This window comes from Schistocerca nitens, chromosome 3 (genome assembly GCF_023898315.1).
Source record: "Schistocerca nitens isolate TAMUIC-IGC-003100 chromosome 3, iqSchNite1.1, whole genome shotgun sequence".
In the NCBI taxonomy this organism is placed as follows: domain Eukaryota; kingdom Metazoa; phylum Arthropoda; class Insecta; order Orthoptera; family Acrididae; genus Schistocerca; species Schistocerca nitens.
Window position 1 is genome coordinate 464,016,875 of NC_064616.1, and position 21,901 is coordinate 464,038,775.

Genomic DNA, 21,901 nt, shown 5'->3' on the forward strand with positions numbered 1-21,901 from the left:
TGGTGAAGGAGTACTCCTCTCCCTTCCATTGTTGACACTCGAAATAATGTATATAAAATAACATATAAAAATAAATCAAGAATTTTAGATCAGTGTGTTTTGTATTTGGAAGTATCACTCATGATATGGTGAGTAATTGTGTGTGTCAGAGTTTTGTAAAACAATGGAGTTAAAGTAGATTTCTATCCACGTGGAGCATTTTTTGTAGTCAGAAATTTAAAACATCAATTTCAATCAATCAGCTGGAGACCTTTAATGCTAGTATTTCATGCATTTCATATGATGCCAAGTTCTGTTCCAATAACTATATTATCAGTTTCAACAGCAAAGCACATACATTACCAACAGTTAAGTCATGAAAGTATTACTGCCACTGTTATTTTCAACTGAAGAGCACCCAGTGTTATATGCCATCCCTCAAAAGAGAATACAGAAATTCACTTTTCCTTCTCATTAGATTAGATTAGATTAGATTTACGTTCATTCCAATTGATCCGTAGTGAGGAGGTCCTCCAGGATGTGGAACATGTCAGAAAAACAACAATACATGACAAATATTTACAACTAAAACAAATAAGCTAATGTACCATTCCACAGGTCATTTTACAAATACTAATGCACTGAATTTAAAATAAAAAAGTTTTTTATTTATTTATAAGGTAATAAACATGTAATACAACTACTGTAATACTTATTTACAATGAACACATTACTGCACTGAAATGGTGCAGAAGTTAGATTATACTTACACACACACACACACACACACACACACACACACACACACACACACATTTTCAATGAACACATTACTGCACTGAAATTGTGCAGAAGTTATGTTGTACTTATATACAAATCAGTTGGTTTTACTAAGAAATTCATCAATGGAGTAGAAGGAGTTGGCCACCAATAAATCCTTTAGGCTTCTCTTAAACTGAATTTCATTGGTTGTTAAGCTTTTTATGGCTGCTGGCAAGTTATTGAAAATGTGTGTTCCTGAAAAATGCACACCTTTTTGTACAAGACTAAGTGACTTTAAATCCTTGTGAAGACTATTATTACTTCTAGTATTGATTCCATGAATTGAGCTGTTGGTTTGAAAAAGTGATATATTTTTAATGACAAATTTCATTAAGGAATAAATATATTGGGAAGCAGTAGTTAGTATCCCTAGTTCCCTAAACAGGCTTCTGCAGGATGTTCTTGAGTTCACACCACATATAACTCTTACTGCACGTTTTTGTGCCCGGAAAATTTTAGCTTGGCTTGATGAATTACCCCAAAAAATAATCCCATATGACATTATGGAATGAAAGTAAGCATAGTATGCCAGCTTTTTCATTTTTATATCCCCTATGTCTGACAAAATTCGCATTGTAAACAGAAATTTGTTAAGACGATTCAGCAGTTCTGTGGTGTGCTCCTCCCAGTTGAATTTATTATCAAGCTGTAATCCCAAGAATTTAACACTGTCCACTTATTCTATCTTCTTGTCATCGTATGTTAGACATATACTCTTGGGACACCCCTTACAAGTTCTGAACTGCATGTAATGTGTTTTTTCAAAGTTTAGTGACACAGAATTGGCTGGGAACCAGTGATTAATGTCCACAAATATTTTATTGGCTGATCTTTCTAAGACTACACTTGATTTGCTATTTATTGCAATGTTCGTATCATCGGCAAAAAAAAACAAACTTGGCATCTGGTAATGTTACTGATGAAAGGTCATTGACATACACAAGAAAAAAACAGTATGGAAAATTCGTGAGGAACTAAATTGTGCAGCTTTTTTATATTTTTTAATTGTGATACTATTTGGCAAATTTTGTAACATGTATATCGCAATCATCATTCAGTCCCACACATTTCCACAAGCTTCAATTTTTGAAAACCAAGAGTGTAGACAACATGGTGCACTTATAGCAGTCATTGTTGTATACATGAAACATGGTGTCTTGATTCATGATATTTTTAAGACAAAGTACAGATTATCTTTTAGATTTTCAGTGTTCCTCTACAGACAATTAAACGGTTAATAAATAAATTTGTACATTATACCCTAATTAAATGTTTCTGTAGGAACATAGGCAATAGTGTGGGGTAACAGAATAATAAAAAAATGTTTTACATATTCAAAGATTCCTTAATTTGAATGTTTTCCAATTAGACTAAATGCTAAATATCAAGAAATAGGTTATATATGGTTGTTGGTATATCATCAAAACATGATGGAACTCCTGTATACAATACATGATACTACTTACCTAAAAATATCCAATAGTACTTTAATATGATCTAGATCATACAAATTATTACAGTTTTTGAACACATATTCTCTGTGGAATGGACTATCATATGTGAGTAAACACAGCACTTGTGTTTCATCTGGTTCCCCCTGTTGAATGATATTTACAATTACAAGACATGCTTAAAAATCCACAAAAGTAAGAAAGTAATCATGTGCAATGTTACTTATTATTGTTCATTACTGAATAATATTAACTTTAAAACTGGAGAGATCAAAAGTGCTGTATATTAGATGATGGATATGACACTATTTTGCTAGTACACAACAAATGAAGTGGGGAACAATAAAATTGAGAAAATGGAGGTACAATATTAGCTATGAGACAGAATTGATGAAGCATGAGACAAGAGGACAACTGGAAAAATATACAAAATTAAAATGATAGACAAAAATTTATACATTTTATTCTATGCATACACAAAATCTGATATAATGGTAATGTCAACAGTGATGATGTGGGGTACTGTAAAGTGAAGAGCAGAAATTACATAATTTGTCATTATATATGCTCATAACAAATTCACCATATCCATGTGTAAGACAAAAAGAAATTTCTACTAGTTTATGAGTTTCTTTACTTGGTTGAACCACAACAAATGAATCTATACATTCCTTCCTATCATTACTTGGGCAAATTTAACTCACCTGCATACTGGTTTTAACACTTGATCTTTCCTGAATATAATACCTAAACAATAATTTAACATAACTGACACAAAAGCTACAAACATAACAGAGTTCAATAAAGTTCTTTAATTTTACTTACATATTAGTAATGTTCATCTTACACTTTTCAGAAACTGATGAAATTCTGTATCAAACTGCAGACTCTCTATCTTACATTTTAACTAAGTCATCCAGCTAGTATTGTACACACAAAGTTTAAAATGTACTTTGAACAATCTGCTGTCAGTTCATGTTGCTTACACAAAGAGTGGGAACAATTGGTGGAATAAAAGTCAGGAGAACTTCTATTACCGCACAAGAACTGAGTGCTGAACTATCAGATCTGTATTCTGTTACTCACTCATAGAGGTATTGAGACACTTATCACAGAACTGTAGTTTTTTTAGGATTTTAACACTTTGGCAACCAAGCTAAAGCACAGCTCAAGCAACAACACTATGTTCAGGAGACTGCACCTCAGTACAGCATTGGCCATAATTTTCTTGATTCACAGGCTACCTATCTCTCAATAACTGGATTCATTTTGTATGATAACAATTTACAGACTTCTTACATCACAGGTGCTGTCTTACATTGTCAACTTCTAGAATAAACTCGAAAGGAACATTAGCGAACATAAGGGGTGTTATTATGACTGACTGAGTCAATGTCGGCTTCTGTTGTCATTTGTTTTATGTGTGTACTCATTGAGCTTTGCTGTATGCTGTAATTTTGCTATGAATGTGTCATATTTGTTTAGTTATCAAGATAATTTGGAAGTTCAGGGGGAAGAATTAAATGATTCTGGAGTGGAGAGAGAGATATCTGAGTGGGAGCAGTATAAAGAAGATTCATATTAAGGCAAGCTGCAGTCTGCTACAATTTTTTATTATTAATATTGTTGCTATATACACTACTGTTGTAATTACAATTTAATTCTATTTTACAGGTAACTCTCATGATCAATCAGTATACAACACAGACAGGATTTCCAGATTTGTTTGGAGGAGAGCGCACAATTTAGTGGCACAACAAGAATTAAGGAAACTAACTAGTATTATCGTGATACAAACACACCTCTCTGCATGACAGAATACTTCAGATTTTTCCATACAAAGGCCAGTTAGGTGTGAAATTGCTCAAGAACCCACTTTGTTCTTTATTTTGTAAGGATACTATACTTTCTGCCATCTTTAGTGTAAAATATTTACTATATCAAAGAACTAAAATAAATATGAGAAATAAAATATACCTTCGAGCTTCATACGTTTTTAATGTGTATTACATTTTAAGATACATCTAACACAAATGTGCCAGTAACATTTCCAATAATGACATAAACAGTTAGTTTTCTCAGCAGAAATTATTTCTAAGTGGTTGTACATCAAAGTGTTAAGAGAACAGAAAAAACATGAATAGCTCATACTGTCAGCAAGATGCAGATATCAACAGACCTGCGATTAGTCAGTATGTATGTAACTTCTGTTGTGAGGTCATAAAAATACATTAGCTTGTGTGTAATTACAACTGCTTACACAAAGTTAGTTACTAAAATATTTCAGTTTTAGAAATAGGTTGTTGTAATTTAAGAACAGTTTGAATGTTTCATTGACTCAAAATTGGTTGTGGCTATGAACGGTATAGTTTTATCTGTAGGAGGTGAGGGCTGAGTGGTTGGCATTCCTTGTGCCAATAAACAGATGGCATATTTTAGTTAGCTATGACTGTGAGTAAAGTTGATAGGTGAGTGATTTGCTTTTCTGTTTCAACATTCAGATATATTTTTTACAATTTCCAATTGTGCCACATGCATAAACATTAGGTAAATTGATGGTAGATGGGGAAGAAATGAATGAAAAGTGAAGGAACTAATGATATCAGCTGCATCAGAACTTTATGCAGAATAACCACAACATGTGAGAATGTTTGCTGGACTGGGAGTTGAACCCGGGATCTCTTAATTGCTAAGCAGGACATTGACAGGGACTGAAGGTAGATGACCCTGGATGAGGTTGTGAGTTGCTCAGGGAAAATGCTGAGATAGTACACACATTTGTGGTATTTACTGTGTCCAGATGGCTCAGAGGTTAACACATGTGGCTAGTGGGCTGGAGATCCTGTATTCAAGTCCCGGTGCGAAACACATTTTCATACATCCTCACTAATTCTGCATTAAGTTCCAGTGCAGCTGATATCATTTGATCCTTCATTTTCCTTTGCTTTCTTCCCTTCCACCTTTAATTTACACAATAAGTAACACAGCCATTGACTCCGTGTGGTGCCTGTCCTTTCAGACATGTTCTATAGAAGAGACACCATGCATTCATACAAAAGATGAATAAATCATGCCTGAGTGTGGACTGAAGAAAAATAAGTTTATTACACCATTTATGGTTATAAAGGTCCTGCTTATCAGAGCATAATGTGACACAGTTGGAGTGGAGTAGCAACTTACATTATTAGCTAGGTGCAGAATGGGATTCCTTTGACATGTGGAAGCATTACAGAAATATAGTATGAAGTGTCAGCTATAGAGATGATGCAGTAAGGAAGGATGTGTTCACCAATAGAACCATGTAGATTCTGAAACACAGAAGTGGGTTGTTTCCAAAGCAATTGGAGATGGTACTGAGAAAGGCTCTGAAGAAATTCTCATAACTTAATAGTCATAAAGAACATTAATATTAATACAATGAAAGATTGTTCCAGTGACAGATACTTAAATGATCTAATTAGTAACAAGTATTTAAAGCTGCAAGTTAAAAATCCTGTATGATTCAGTAATACTGCAGTGGTATTGATATGAAGTATGTGCGAAAAGTAAGGTTCATTCAGAACTGACTGAAACCAAGCCACTAAAGAGAATTACTAAAATATTAATAAACTGTACAACATATCAATAAGAGTGGCTGAATTATATTACTTTAGTAATGGTATTGAAACAGGTGATACTGTGGCAAGTACTTGACTTACAAAAATGTAAAATTAAAAGGAAGATCTGGCACACTCAGGGAAATAAAACACTGAGAAAGGAAAGCTAAGAAATGTTGGACCCAAATGGAGACATTACAGTTTTCAGTGAATACTACATAAAACCTTTAGCCAATCTCACAACACAGACTTTCTCAAATGAAATAAACTAAAGGAAAATTGTTAATGTAACACGATGCAAATTTACGATCCACAGGTAATTGTTTGTGGGTTAATTATAAACAATGTAGAAATTGAGAAAAGTATTATTCTGAGCAGTGGTGCTGTTAACATATATTTCAATGGCAATCATCTCTCACTGACTGAAAGCAAAATGTAAGTTATGCATATACAGTGAAGTGCCAAATAAACTGATATAGGCATGCGTATTCAGACACAGAGATATGTAAGCTGGCATAATACAGCACTGCTGTGAGCAAGACCTATATAAGACAACAGGTGCATGGCGAAGTTGTTAGATTAGTTACTGCTGCTACAATGGCAGATTAACAAGATTTAAGTGAGTGTGAACGTGGTGTTACAGTCGGTGCACTAGTGGTGGGACACTGAATCTCCGAAATAATGATGAAATGGGGATTTTCCTAAATGACCATTTCATGAGTGTACCGAGTATATGAGGAATCTGGTAAAACATCAAATCTCCGGCATCACTGTGGCTGGAAAAAGATCCTACATCAATGGGACCAATGATGACTGAAGAGATTCGTTCAACATGACAGAAGTGCAACCCTTCCACAAATTGCTGTTAATTTCAATGCTGGGCCATCAACAAGTGTCAGCGTGTGAACCATTCAATGGAACATCACTGATATGGGCTTTCGGAGCCGAAGGCCCATTCATGTACCCTTGATGACTGCACAACACAAAGCTTTACGCCTTGCCTGGACCTGTCAACACTAACATTGGACTGTTGATGACTGGAAATATGGTGGCTGGTCAGACAAGTCTTTTTTTTCAAATTGTAACAGACAGATGGACGTGTACCGGTACTGAGACAACCTCATGAATCTACGAACACTGCATGTCAGCTGGGGAATGTTGACATGCAGTAAGCATGTACATAAGCATCCCATCTGATCACCTGCATCTACTAACATCCATTGGGCATTCCAACAGACTTGGACAGTTCCAGCAGGACAATGCGACAGTCTACACACCCATAATTGCTACAGAGTGGCTCCAGAAACACTCTCCTGAGTTTAAACATTTCTGCTGACCACCAAAATCCCCAGACATGAACATTATTGAGCATATCGGGGATGCCTTGCAACTTGCTGTTCAGATCTCCAACCCCTCATACACTTATGGATTTATGGACAGCCCTGCAGGATTCATGGTGTCAGTTCCCTCCAGCACTACTTCAGACATTAGTTGAGTCCATGCTGTGTTGTGTTGTGGCACTTCTGCATGCTTGCAGGGGTCCTATGTGATATCAGGCAGATGAACCAGTTTTTTTGGCTCTCCAGTTTAAATGCTACTAGACAGTCTAAAATAAAATGCATTAAAATGTTTTGCTCCATCAGACAAAAGAGAAAATATTTCTAGAAAAGGATGTTGAAAGACGCTGTACACATGAAAAACAAACAAACAAAAGTGATTTCAAACATTTCATTAATGAGGGCAATATTTATTACAGTAGATAGGTGCATGATGCGCTTTCTATAGTGCTCACCCTAACAATGTAAAAATAAAAATCTGTCTCCAGCTTCCAAGTTCATTATAGCTAGCCCATTTCACAGTAAAGAAGAGTAGTATTTGAATTAAGAGAGATTAATTGCTTCTAAATGCTTTTGACAGATGACACATCATCTAGAAATGTTTGCACAGATCATATGCTCTGCTTGGTGTTTATATCTTTTCAGATGTTCTATTTTGCGCTCATGTAAATGTTTGTGTGCTTCCCACTTCAGAATAAGGTCTTTTGGCTGAAAGCTTTGGTGTATAGCAGTCTCTTTGTTGTGCCTCTCTGCAATTCATTGTTTCCTGTATACAGGGAGCAGAAATTTATTGTATTCATAATACTGTCGTTAGGCAAAACAATAGGTTACGTATGATCAAAAGAATCAACACATCCTTTCGCCAAAACAGTACTTCCCACATTGGATTTAAACTTTAAAACAAGTTTACAGAAAACATTAAAGTAATTATTGAGGTCAAAACCTTTGGAAAATCATTCACATCATATTTACAGCACTAAAACAGATTTCCAGAAAACATTAAAGTAATTACTGAGGTCAAAACCTTTGGAAAATAATTCACATCATATTTACAGCATTCCTGATTTTCCTCCACAGAAGAATACTTGAATTAATGGAGTGTATTATATAAATACTTAATGTATGAAGTGTGTAATTTGTAATTTTAAATAAGTATGCACTGCAATCACTGCATTGTCCAATGTCTTATGCATAAGCTGCTTTTGTACACTAAAGGAGCAATAACAAACAATGCAGTAAAATGTAGTCATAATGTACTGTTTATCATTATAGGCTTTAAAACCATTTATGTTTTATATACAGTGTTTTCTATTACAAGATAAGTGAATTCGCAACCTACTCACAATCCGACATAATAAATGCGAGTTTGGATATCAGGAAACAATCTCCACAGAACTCATTTGCATTAAGCTAAGCAAACAAGAAGACAGTTTAGACAAATTTTTTGTTGCTGTAGCTTGGCTAAACCATTCAATATTACAACTCAAATTGTAGTGAACTTATGACACCCACTACTGACATAGTAGGAGAGCAAATGGTAAATGAAATTATTAAACGAAATTATAGAGCGAATGAGAAGGCATGTAAACCTCTATCTATATGTCAATATAGGTAATAATAGGTCCACTACAGCTCTAATTTACAAATATTGCTGTTGACTTCAAGCATATGCATACATGTGCTTCTTCAGGCCATATAAAACCTTTCAGAATGACCGTTAAGGAGTTACATACAAATCTTTAAGCGACACAGATTTTACATATGGTAGTCTGAATTACTGTGAACAAATCATAAGGCTTAAGGACATCACTCCTTAGATTTTAATTAATGTGTCATTTATATACTACCATAATGTTGGATGTGTGTGTGTGTGTATTATTTAAAACATTTTACTATATTAGGTAAGGTGGAATGGATTTACTTCCACTTACATTGCATTACAAATCATTAGACTCAGGAGATGTCATAATCACACATAAACTACTGTATTGTTATAAAATAAAGCAGAAATGTATACTACTTGAAGACTTTGCTTATAAAGCTTGTGTACATTATTATAGTCAAATTACTGATATGAATGTGTAATGCACAAAAAAAAGAACACAACTTACACTATATATTTTCCGTCTTCCAACTGCAATCACTTTCTCAAACCCAATAGCTGAAAGGCAAAAGGATTTCAGAAATTTATATCAAAACTGTATTAAGTGTCCTAAAGGTAACAGGGCAATAAATGTCAGTCTTGGAAAAGGTGAAATACTCTAGATATAAAGACAAGAGTGTGCAATTGCATTTGTTTATTTACTACTGCATATAATAACAAATCAGCTGTATATATTTCCAATAATGGATGGCACACATTGGTAAGAACTCAGTTAAACTGTTCATGTAGGCTTGAACTCTGATAGTGCTGGAAATAATTCACATACAGGGTGATCAAAAAGTCAGTATAAATTTGAAAACTGAATAAATCACGGAATAATGTAGATAGAGAGGTACAAATTGACACACATGCTTGGAATGACATGGGGTTTTATTAGAACCAAAATAATACAAATGTTCAAAAAATGTCCGACAGATGGCGCTTCATATGATCAGAATAGCAATAATTAGCATAACAAAGTAAGACAAAGCAAAGATAAAGGAAATGCTCAATATGTCCACCATCATTCCTCAACAATAGCTGTAGTCGAGGAATAATGTTGTGAACAGCACTATAAAGCATGTCCGGAGCTATGGTGAGGCATTGGTGTCGGATGCTGTCTTTCAGCATCCCTAGAGATGTCGATCGATCACGATACACTTGCGACTTCAGGTAACCCCAAAGCCAATAATCGCACGGACTGAGGTCTGGGGACCTGGGAGGCCAAGCATGACGAAAGTGGCGGCTGAGCACACGATCATCACCAAACAACGCTTGCAATACATCTTTCACATGTCTAGCAATATGGGGTGTTTTTTTTGGTTCTAATAAAACCCTATGCCATTCCAACCATGTGTGTCAATTTTTACCTCTCTGTCTACATTATTCCGTGGTTTATTAAGTTTTCAAATTTATACTGACTTTTTGATCACTCGGTATATAGAAGTAGGTGAAAAAGTAACGTAATAACATAGTTTCTGTAAGGAAAGCTAAAGTCTTTTTTCAGTTAGTTAGTTACATGCTCCACAGATTACTTTAATGTTCAATAAAGTAGACCTTGTTCTGTACAGGAACTGTTCAGTATAGTGCCCTTCTGCTAAGATATGAATGTTGAGTACTTTATATGAGGCTCCACTTACTTGTTTGGACAAGTACAGTTTCTGATCATATTTATGAGAAAATAAGCCACAACATATCTTTTAGCTTTCCTGCTAAGATGTGAATTTGGGTACTTTATATGAGGCTCCACTTACTTGTTTGGACAAGTATAGTTTCTGATCATATTTACGATAATACTTGTCAATATGTTCAGAGTAAATTGGTGCTGATAAGCTATCAGTGTTTGTGTTTTCATAATCCCAAATGTATCTACTGTTACTGTTAGAGATGCTGTACCATAACACCATATAAAACAAGAGGAATGACCTTTACTGGGTAAAATACCCACATAGAAAAATGCACACTATTAAAAACATTTACTGCTCCATTTTGTTTGTGAAGCCCACTGTGTGTCATACCAAATCTCTTATGGATAATGGGATGCTATTGCTCTTTATGTAAGATCCATCAGAAGAGTTTTTTGCCTGATGTTATGGTTCTGTGCTCTCCAGAAGGGCAGGAATGTTACAAACCACGCTAATATGTCCTCATCCCATTCTGGTGTTTTGATAGGCCTTAAATAAGCAGCATTGTTTATCTAAACATTAAAGGAAACAATATCTCATAGGTATGTATGAAACACATACAAGTGTAGTCTGTTCAATAGGCAATGGTGCATGAACAACTATGGAGGTACACTAGTGAACTAAAAATATTAATTGTTAAGGAAGGTTATAGGCTATGGGGGCATTTGAGAAACAATGTGAACATGTAGTTAATGGTGTTTGTGTTAGCACACTCTTCACATGGAGCACAAACTATAATACAACTTACCAGTGAACAGGTATACATATATTGTGCTGGCTGCTGTGGCTGAGCCGTTACAGACACTTCAGTCCGTAACCGTGCTGCTTGTACAGTCACAGGTTCGAATCCTGCCTCGGGCATGGATGTGTGTCATGTCCTTAGGTTAGTTAGGTTTAAGTAGCTCGAAGTCTAGTGGCTGATGACCTCAGATGTTAAGTCCCATAGTGCTTAGAGCCATTTGATTTGAACCATATATTGTATGAAAAATTACATATGGAGTTGCTATAATCTTGCACAGTTGAGCAGACTTTTCCACTGATACCACTGATTCTACATTGTAAGTAGCTCACAGCATCTCTAGATCACTTTTTTGCCAAATTCATTTAAGAAAATTACACTGAACTGTCTTCTTTTTGCCTGAGTCAAAAATCACATTACTATTAAAATATAAATTCTGATGAAACAAGCTGATTTCTCCTTTCCCTCAGCTGGAGAGTGATGAAATAAAAGTCCCAGTAAACTTAAATTCCTTCAATAATAACTTCCTGAATTCAGGATTTGTTACCAAAACATACCACACCTGAACCCCCGATCTTTTTGTAAGCTTTCCCAACACTTATTTAATCTTTGTAGGTAGTTCTAACAGTTTGTCTTAAATCATAATACTCAGTTTTCATTTATGATCAGTGCATTAGTATCTGCATATGATTTCTTAGGGATAATTATGGTGGCACAGTACCCCTCTCTACCCCTGCTGCCCCTCTCTCCACCCTCCACCCCCACCCCCAACCCACAAATTAGCCATTTTTGGTATAAAAGATACAGTGCTAAAGTAAAAATGTATTGTGCAGAAAAAATTATCTTTAAATTAAAAAATTCATGAGGACTATGAACTTCAGTCTTAACATAAATGAAAACTGGCAGGCTGTTTCTTTTACGTTTTCAATCTTGAGTGGATCTGCTCTCCTGGGACTGGAATACATTGTCTCATATGCAGATGTGCAGAGTTAGATTTCAGGCTGTGTGTATTGGTGACATCTGTTGTCAAGTGTGTGGCATGTGTATATATCAAGAACTTGAAACCTTTTGGCATGGGTAAGTATTCATAAACCATTTTCAGCATCTCAATAATTATTTGTATCCTGCCTGTCCTGAGTAATGGTGCTATTTTCACTATATTTGTGCTGGTTCCCTTCAAGACAAAAACTCAGCTAGACATGAAGCACATACACTTCAGAATTGTTTTAAAGACTGTCACCTTCAATAATGATGACCATACTCGTCACATATCAATCCATTCTAACACATATCTGAATCCAGTCACAAACTCATCAACAGACATTACATCGAATGTCGTAGCGCACAAAGTACATTTTTTAAAGTTAAGATGAGATAGCTATCATATAATTACTGTGCTAACATGTCAGATCCCTGCTGCATGCAAAATAAGAAGTGCAATATCTGATATGTGCTCAATTTGCTGTGATCATATAGTATAATGTTCCTACATTGGCAAACCCTCAAGCACCACTTAGTTATCATCATTTGACATGATTCCATATACATACATATAAATGAAGTACAATCTAACAGATGGACAGCAGCTACACTCAGCAGAAATTTTTCGCTTTCCTCGAACATAATGGTAACTTTCATATTGATATGAGATAATATTTGGTGTTATACTAGATTCTAATCAACATAACATATGAATGAATAGGGAAATGTGATCCTCGGACATCCACTTTAGAGAGCAAGATACTCACATATGTTACGACCAGCTTGGGTGTCAGAATACCAGAACACTCGGAAGTTTGTTGTAAGTAAAGTTCCAAGATCTCCAGGAAATTTATCCATAACTTCAATTCCCTTATGACTATGCCGGATTGATTCACCAAAACTCAGCTCAAATCCACTAAAAATAACAAAAACGTACATAGAAATTCGAATAACATCAGCACAGAATATTAGCTTTTAGCTCATAAGAGCAGTGTATGATAACATTTCGAAAAGTTATTTTAATGTGGGATACTTCACATGTCAATTTTATTAAATGGCACTGCAATGACTGATTGTTCTATGTTCAACATATAAACAAATAGCAAGTATTTATCATTTTTTGTCCGATTACTTAAGTTATCCCCTAATCACAGGAACAAAAGGAAGTGATGAAAGTGGTCAGAAATGATGAATTAACTTATTTATTCTAAGACTTGCTACACATTCAGTTATATACAAACTTTTCAGTCTCAGGAACAAAGGGAAATAATACAAGTCATTTTATATAGTAACTTCAGTTATGTACTGCAATAATTGCTACAATTCCAGTTACATATAAATACTTAATAAGATATGTGGGAGCAGGCTTTTTGATTATACTATATATTAAGGTGGCATCTTATTTCCTTGTAAGTGCTTTTTTTTCATTCACATATTTAGTCACAAAACAGCTCATGTATAAAGAATATTGATTTCATGTTCAGTAAATGTACCCACAGTATGACAGAAATATTTTCAGTATTACATGTTGTTTGTGCTACCAGACACAGGAGTAGACAAGGGTGGCACAACAGTGCACAGAAATGGAAAAATCAAAAGAAGGAAGCCTTTTGCAATGTGTAATCATGGGCAATGTAAGTATATTCCACGGAAGTTCTTTTTAAAATAGCATAGTTAGCACTGAATACTCTATGTGTCTCAGTATAGGGCAAAAGATGTTGCATTTCATCACATTTATAACAGTTACTGTACTGTATTACATCTGTATCTCTGAGCACCAGTTATGTAGTTCTACATATGAAACGTACAGAAATTGAAAATGCGAAACTTTTTCATTAAAGGAGAAAAAAGTTATTCAGTTTCCAATTACTACCGTACATAGTCCTTCCAATTACAAGTAATAGCAGTACCAGTATTATCTCCTGCTTCATATTTTTAATACAGTTGAGCTATAAAAGAAGCTGATGGCACGCACATCGTTTTCTTTATGAGTGAGATTCTGGAGATCAAAATGTGTAGCAGAAGCAAGGTTTGTAAGTGGTCAAGGTCGTACTTAAATGTTTTGAAAATATGTATGACATTTGTAGTCATTCATAGAGAGCAATATGCTGCAACTATTTTCCTACCTACAAAGCTCTTTCACTACTGTGCAGTGGTTTTGGAAGTCTAGCAGTGGTAAAGTTGAGCAAACGTAGCCCACAGTGATTCTTAAGTAAACAACGTACATCGGTTTATAATTAAATTGATTGCTTTTGCACGAAGTGCCACTACACCTGTAACGGGAGGAATCAGCAGTTCTCATTGGGACTCTTCCCGTCCAGACACTAGAAATCACAGAGTGAAGAAACGCAGCTTACTAAAATTAACTTTTAAAGAAAACTTAATATTGTAAGCAACTTTTCTCAGACGGAGCTTCCTTGAAGTTCAGAAGGTGGGATGCAGGAAACCACTCAATGTATGAAGTATGGCAATACTCTATGGTATATTTGCAGAATCATTACTGTTTGAAAGACATCAAACGATTCTGATACCTTTATTATGTTACAGTAGGAAAATTTTGCTAAACGTTTGATGAAGAAATAAAGGATAAAAAAAATGAAATGAAAATGTCTGTGTGGTTTGCAGCAATAGTTATTGTCCCCTTTAGTAAAATTAAGATTGAACACTATATATTAGCTACTATTTTCGTTTACGATTACATTTGTGAAGTAAATAGTTAAATACAATCAAAATTTCAGAAAACTAACATACCTTGTCAAGTTATGACGTACGTATTTGTCAGGGCGAATCTCCACCTCCATTATTCTTACACATTAGCGGCACTACAAATTAGTCTACGGTTTGTTTTATCGCTGTTGGTTTGCTATGAAAGCATCAGCACACGAAATTTCCCGCTTTGTATGAAAATGTTTCCTCTGTTACGCGAATGTCGTTTATTTCTGAATTGTTAACACGTTAGGCTGAAAACATAATACAAAATTTGGCGCTCTTAGCAGTGAACACTACGTGGGTCAAGTAACAACCGAAGGAAAGCGGAAACTAACGGAAACAAGTAAGTTTAAAAAAATAATATTGAAAAACATTTGCCAAGCATTATTTTCGTTGTCAGTTACGTCTAGAAGGATATTACGCTGTTGCATGTCTCGTTACCTCACTGGTTTTCGTCAGAGATGTTAGTCTTGCTGAGTAGCGAATTTAACTTTTTTCGAGCAGTGAACGCAAAACAAGGCAAAGCAGTCACAATAATAATCATAAACACCGGTTTGAAATAAAATGAGACCATAAACGCCATACCTCACACCGTGAACCAATCTCTAGCCACCACTTTCATACCACAGTGAACTGTGGCACTCCTTACGAAAGCCACCATAGTAATTACAGCATAGGAGTCGAGGAGCTCGTGAGTGCCAAACAACGTCGCAGTGCCCAAAAGTATTAAAAAGTTCCTGAAATTAACCATTCAGCCACCTCCAAGCCCTGAAATCCAGTCAGTTGCGCAAATAATCTTCAATAGTGCCCTCGTTAGACATGTATCAAATTTTTTAACCAGTAAAAAGTTCGAGAGCATAAACTACTGTGTCAGCACGCCAACGACATTTCTTTCGTGCTTCAGCACACTGCTTTACCATATTGGATTTATACCTACTGCTTCCTGTCAGAGTCCCAAGTAAATATCGTCAACACGCCTTTAGAGGTATTCGTTATCTGTTATACTTTAATGTTCATTATAATAGTGCTACAATCATGTTTACACAGCCCAACCAGTCACCACAGCCAACAGATATGAAGTGATCTTTTAATAACTGTGAAATTCTTTCTATAACACACTAAATAGCCTGATTGGTGTCGGACAACAAAATGGATTTCGGCTTGGCACTACCAGGCATCCCTTCTTACACCTCTGTCGCCGACTTCAACAGACTTGCATCAGGAAGCAGAAATGCCTATCTTCCCTTACGTGATTCATCTGATTTGTACTGTTAGGAATCTTTTTGTCTCTGTTCTAAGACTGCAAGTGAAGAAACAAGGACTAGGACAGACAAGAATGGAGGAAAGTATCTTATCCTTGTAAAGTATAATAAAGTAAACGAAGACAATGATCAGGCTATGGCAAAATATAGGCCTATGCATAACACTGGATTAGACTCGAAGGAGGAGACGAAGTGTAGGATTTAACATCCCATCAACGACCAGATCTTTGAAGGCATACAGTCTTGAATAATACAAGGATGAGGTAGGAACTGGAACTGTCCGTTTCAAAATAACCATCCTGGTACTTACACTGTGGTGACAAAAGCCATGAGATACCTCCTAATATCGTGTTCAACCTCCTTTTTCTGACGTAGTGCCGCAGCTAGATGTGGCATGGACTTAACAAGTCGTTGGAAGTCGCCTGCAAAAATACTGAGCCATGCTGCCTCTATAGCTGTCCATAATCGCGAAAATGTTGCCGGTGCAAGATTTTGTGCATGAACTTACCTCTCTATTACGCCCCATAAATGTGTAATGGGACTAATGTTGGCCATTTGCGTGGTCAAATCATTCGATCGAATTGTACAGAATGTTGTGGCCCAGTGACATGGTGCACTGTCGCCCATAAAAGTTCGGTCATTGTTTGGGAGCATGAAGTCCCTGAATGGTTCCAAATAACGTCCAAGTAGTGGAATATAGCCATTTCCAATCAATGGCCGGTTCAGCTGGAACAAAGAACCCAGACCATTATGGAGCCACTGCCAGAGTGCACAGTGCCTTGTTGACAACTTGGATCCGTGCCTTTCTGAGGTCTGCGCCACACAGGAACCCTACCATCAACGCTTACCAACTGAAATCTGAGCTCATCTGACCAGGCCATTGTTTTACATTCGTCTAGGGTCCAACCGATAGAGGAACGAGCCCTGTAGAGGTACTGCACGTTGTGTTGTGCTGTTGGCAGAGACACACATGTCGGTCATCCGTTGCCATGCTCCATTAAATTAAATTCCGTCGCACTGTCCTAACGGATACGTTAGTCATACGTCCTCATTGGTTTCTGTGGTTATCTCACGTAGTGTTGCTTGTATGTTAGCATGGACAACTCTACGTGAACACCACTGCTCTCGGTCGTCAAGCGAAGATCGTCAACCACTGCATTGTCTATGGTGAGAGGTAATGCCTGAACTTTGGTATTCTCAGCACCCCCTTGACACCGCGGATCTCAGAATATTGAAATCCTTAATGATTTCCGAAATGGAATGTGCCATGTTCTAGCTCCAAGTACCATTCTGTGTTCAAAGTCTGTTAATTCTCGCCGTCTGGCCATAATAGCGTCGGATACCTTTTCACATGTATTACCTGAGTATAAATGCCAGCTCCGTCAATGAGCACCTCGTTTATGCCTTGTGTAGGTTATACTCATGTCATCTGTATAAGTGTATATCGTTATCCCACCTCAGTATATCATAAACAGATTTAGGAAACTCACCGTAACCTGAATCTGGGTGGTCATACAGGGAGTAGAAGCCCTGTTCTCCCAAATCAACATGGAATTCTGTAACCGCGGCACAACCTTGGCCTTTTATTTGTACTCGAAATTTGGATGAAACGAAGTGGGCAAGAAATTGAGAACATGTTCACTTTTGACAAGAGATCCTTTAATAGGTCAGCAAACATGTTTGGCTCAAAAGATCTACTCTTCTCTTAGAGGACACAATTCTTTTTCTTCTACTCCTGACATGTTTCGCTATAGAACATTTCAGATCTTAGTGGTTACATAGTATGAAGTTAACAATACTGTTGTTAACGTACTGTAAGTTGCAGTGCACTGCTGTGCCACTAGAAGTGCGTTGGGCATATAATAGAAGGTCGTAGAGAGACCTGTGAGACTGTTTCTATACATGACAAAGATTTTTCAGAAGGCGTGGAAATTGGAATCAGGACTCAGTAGCAAGTGAGATAAAGCACAGGCATTCATTTGGTTGTTTACAGGTGCAAAAAATGCTATACCGGTAATTAACAGTTACTTAATTACCTGGACAACACTGTAGTTTCCATATAATGGTAACAGACATGTGGCAAACAGGTCCATGAATTGACAATAATGTGCTAATCTGTGAATAATGGTTCTCTTTATCATTATGTTCACTGATTCTACTGATTCTTCAGAGACATAAAGATCAAGGCTGGGTCTTTCTCCAGTCCTTCCTCTGTCAGAATATAAAACAAAAGAATGGAGAAGAGAATAAATAAAATCTTTATTGACAGGTATAAGCCTTTCGTGACTTTTGCCCCACCCTGTATATGCCGTATCTGTACAAGCTGTAGATAACTGCTGTGAATGTTATGTGCTAGAGTTCGGCAGTGGAAAGTGCTATTTGCCTGCCACATTTACTTTCTTACTACACAAAAGATACACAGTCTGGTGTAAGTCTTATGTTGCCTTAACCCAGCAAATTTCTAATCACATTACTTGAAAATGTTCTGTGATCTCAAGACTGCACTGAATGGAAATCACAGTAGTTCTTATTAGTCTTTTGTCATACAAATTAATTATATTTCCTACTACATGTATACTGTTCCGTGTAGGAGCCTCTGCTTTACAATGGAAGACCATCACAGTAAGAGCCATGCTGAAGAAACTGATCGTATTTGGTACTCGGCCGCAACCTGACGCCTCTCTCTCTCTCTCGATGTGCCCTCTCAGCCAGGCGCCACTGCACCGACTCCGACTCTCTTACGTTCCTCTCTTTTCCCAAAAAAGAGGTAGAAGACGATGAGTGACGACCAAGAATTCCTCTAAACACTCTGAAACTCAGGGGGAGTCTGCCAAAACTTCTCCACTATCGCTTACACTAAGCCCACTAACTGGCCAGGGGTTGGTAAACTCTATACGCTGTGTCACCCGTTAGTGCCTATGCTGATGACCCTTCTGATTTGCTTACACCTTCTGTGCAGTTAGATTCTGGAACTTTCCCACATGGAACATGGCATAATGTTGTTCACAAATTTGTATCAGCAGGCAGGAAATGCAGATTCGTCACACTAGAAATGCTCAGGGGACCTGTGGTCGCCCTGCTGTAACTTCCAAGACCATGCCACCTCGTGATCGTTGGAAACTAGTGAGCGTGTAGCCATAACATTTCTCTAAACCAGCAGCCAAGAATGGTGAGACGGGGAGTTTCTTGAGCCATCACGTATGCAGTGGAACAAAGGTCATATGAGGCCATGCTGCATTTTTGCCAAATTTATTCAAGATAGCGACTGCTGCACAGTGTGGCAACACCACTTGTGATCTCATAAGATGACCTCATCCCTCTGGGAAAACCCCATTCCTCCCTCCCCACTCCCACCTAGGAATTGGCAGAAAAATCACAGTCTGTGCTGAGCTATTGTTGTGGAAGGATCTCTTTACTTCATCAGTTTTGGTATGTGCAGGTGTTATCCTGTTGGAAGGGTTTTCTTGTGTGGTCTAGTTCACAAATACCGTCACCAGAGGGTGCTGGAAAAAGCAACCTCTCTTCTTCCACCTGGAAATTTGCGGGAAAAGCTAAGCTGTTGGTGCGGAAGATATCCAACAATTAAATGCCCCAGTTGTGTAATTAAGATGCTACGGATCATCAATCTAGATCAGTTACAAAAATCATAAACGTATCTATGCACAGTTACCGATCCAAACATAATGTGAAGATCATGAAATACAGTGTGCCAACACATCTAAATGTCTTGGCTAAACTTCACCTACAGATCATATAAAGATCCAAAAATATATTGCAAGAACAGTACCCCAACATACTTGTCAACAACCTTCGCCAAACATGTACTGCAATTAGAGTCTAAAGATCATGCATAAAAGTAGTTGCAACTTCTGTGGGTGTCGAACGCGTGTCAAGCATGCATCGAGTGCTGGGGATGCATAGCCCCCTACAACCACTGGCCACCACATCTCACAGCCAAGAGGGCCTGTGCACCTAGCACAGAAGCTGCCATGTGACAGTGCCTAACTACAAGCACAGATCATCTAGCAGCTTCCACATTAATTACTAAGGCCTCCTACAGTCAACGTGAACCCACTGCAGGCATGCAGTCGATTGTGGTAGGTCATCTTTGTTCTTGTGGCCTGAGTGGATTTATGCAGCTTTCTCTTCTCACGTAGGCCATACTGAGCGCCCACCGCTGGGGAAGGGGGGTCGGCACTTTTGATACCATCAGCGTCTCTGTCGGCAGCTTGCAGCAGGTCATAATGCCGCGGTGCTGGCTTACTTTGTCATTGACTGTCAGCTCCAGGACACTCGTTGATAGCCTCAGCTTGTCTAATCCTGCATGTTTAAGTGCTGCTGACTGCTGAAACATATACAAAGAATGAAGTGTTTTCTGTGAATCCATCTGCAAATCTTTAACTGTTGAAACATTCAGTCTGTTGGTAGCCTCTGCCCTGTAGAAACCTGTCATCACAGAAAGACTAGCGGAAGGGTTTGAATTCAGAAGAGTGTTCCTGGAGACACTCTGTTGCAATTCTGGTCATGTCGGCAGTTGCATTGTCCTGCTGGAATTGCCCAAGTTCGTAGTAATGCACAATGGACATGAATGGATGCAGGTGATCAGACAGGATGGCTACGTACATATCACCTGTCAGAACCATATTTAGATATATCAGGGATCCCATGTCTCTCTAACTGCACATGCCTCACACCATCGCAGAGCCTCCACCAGCTTGAACGGTCTGCTGCTGACATGCAAGGTCCATGGATCCATGAGGCTGTCGCCATACCCATACAAGTGCATCTGCTCGAAACAATCTGAAATGAGACTCGTCTGACCTGGCAACGTATTTCCTGTCATCAACAGTCCAATGTCGGTGTTGACGGGTCCAGGTAAGGCATAAAGCTTTGTGTCGTGCAGTCATCAATGTTGTGCGAGTGTGTCTTTGGTTCTGAAAGTCCATACCGATTATGTTTTGTTGAATGGTTCGCACACTGACACATGTTGATTGCCCAGTGCTGAAACCTGCAGCAATTTGTGGAGGGGTTGTACTTCTGTCAAGCTGAATGATTCTCTTCAGTCAACATATTTCCAGTCATCAACAGTCCAATGTCGGTGTTGACGGGTCCAGGTAAGGCATAAAGCTTTGTGTCGTGCAGTCATCAATGTTATGCGAGTGGGTCTTTGGTTCTGAAAGTCCATACCGATTATGTTTTGTTGAATGGTTCGCACACTGACACATGTTGATTGCCCAGTACTGAAACCTGCAGCAATTTGTGGAGGGGTTGTACTTCTGTCAAGCTGAATGATTCTCTTTAGTCGTTATTGGTCCCGTTCTTGCAGGATATGTTTCTGGCCCCACTGATGTCAGAGATTTGGTGTTTTACCAGGTTCCTGATATTCTCGGTACACTCATGAAATTTTCATAGGGGAAATCCGCACTTCATCGCTACATCAGGAATGCTGTGACGCATCACTCATGCGCTGACCGCAACACCACGTTCAAACTCACTTAAATCTTGATGACCGTAAGTTGGTGCAGCAGCAACCAATTAAAACTGCGTCAGACACCTATTGTCTTATATAGGCGTTGCTGACCGCAGAGCCGTATTCTGCCTGTTTACTTATCTCTGTATTTGAATACGTACGCCTCTACTAGTTTCTTTGGCACTTCAGTGTATAATTTAACTATTAGTGGGTCAAAGCATCTGAATA

The 21,901-nt window shown here is 37.6% G+C and overlaps 1 protein-coding gene across 1 annotated transcript in view; it reads right to left on the reverse strand.

Annotated features, from left to right (window-relative positions):
- The window catches only part of LOC126249278 (Bardet-Biedl syndrome 5 protein homolog), a 42,753-nt gene extending 27,720 nt beyond the window's left edge, over window positions 1-15,033 (reverse strand). The window contains exons 1-4 of the mRNA XM_049950931.1: window positions 14,984-15,033; window positions 13,000-13,148; window positions 9,297-9,346; window positions 2,268-2,398 (exon numbers count right to left, since the gene is read on the reverse strand). Of these exons, the coding sequence (XP_049806888.1) occupies window positions 2,268-2,398; window positions 9,297-9,346; window positions 13,000-13,148; window positions 14,984-15,033 (380 nt within the window). The remainder of the gene's footprint in view (window positions 1-2,267; window positions 2,399-9,296; window positions 9,347-12,999; window positions 13,149-14,983) is intronic.
- Window positions 15,034-21,901: the final 6,868 nt, after the last annotated feature.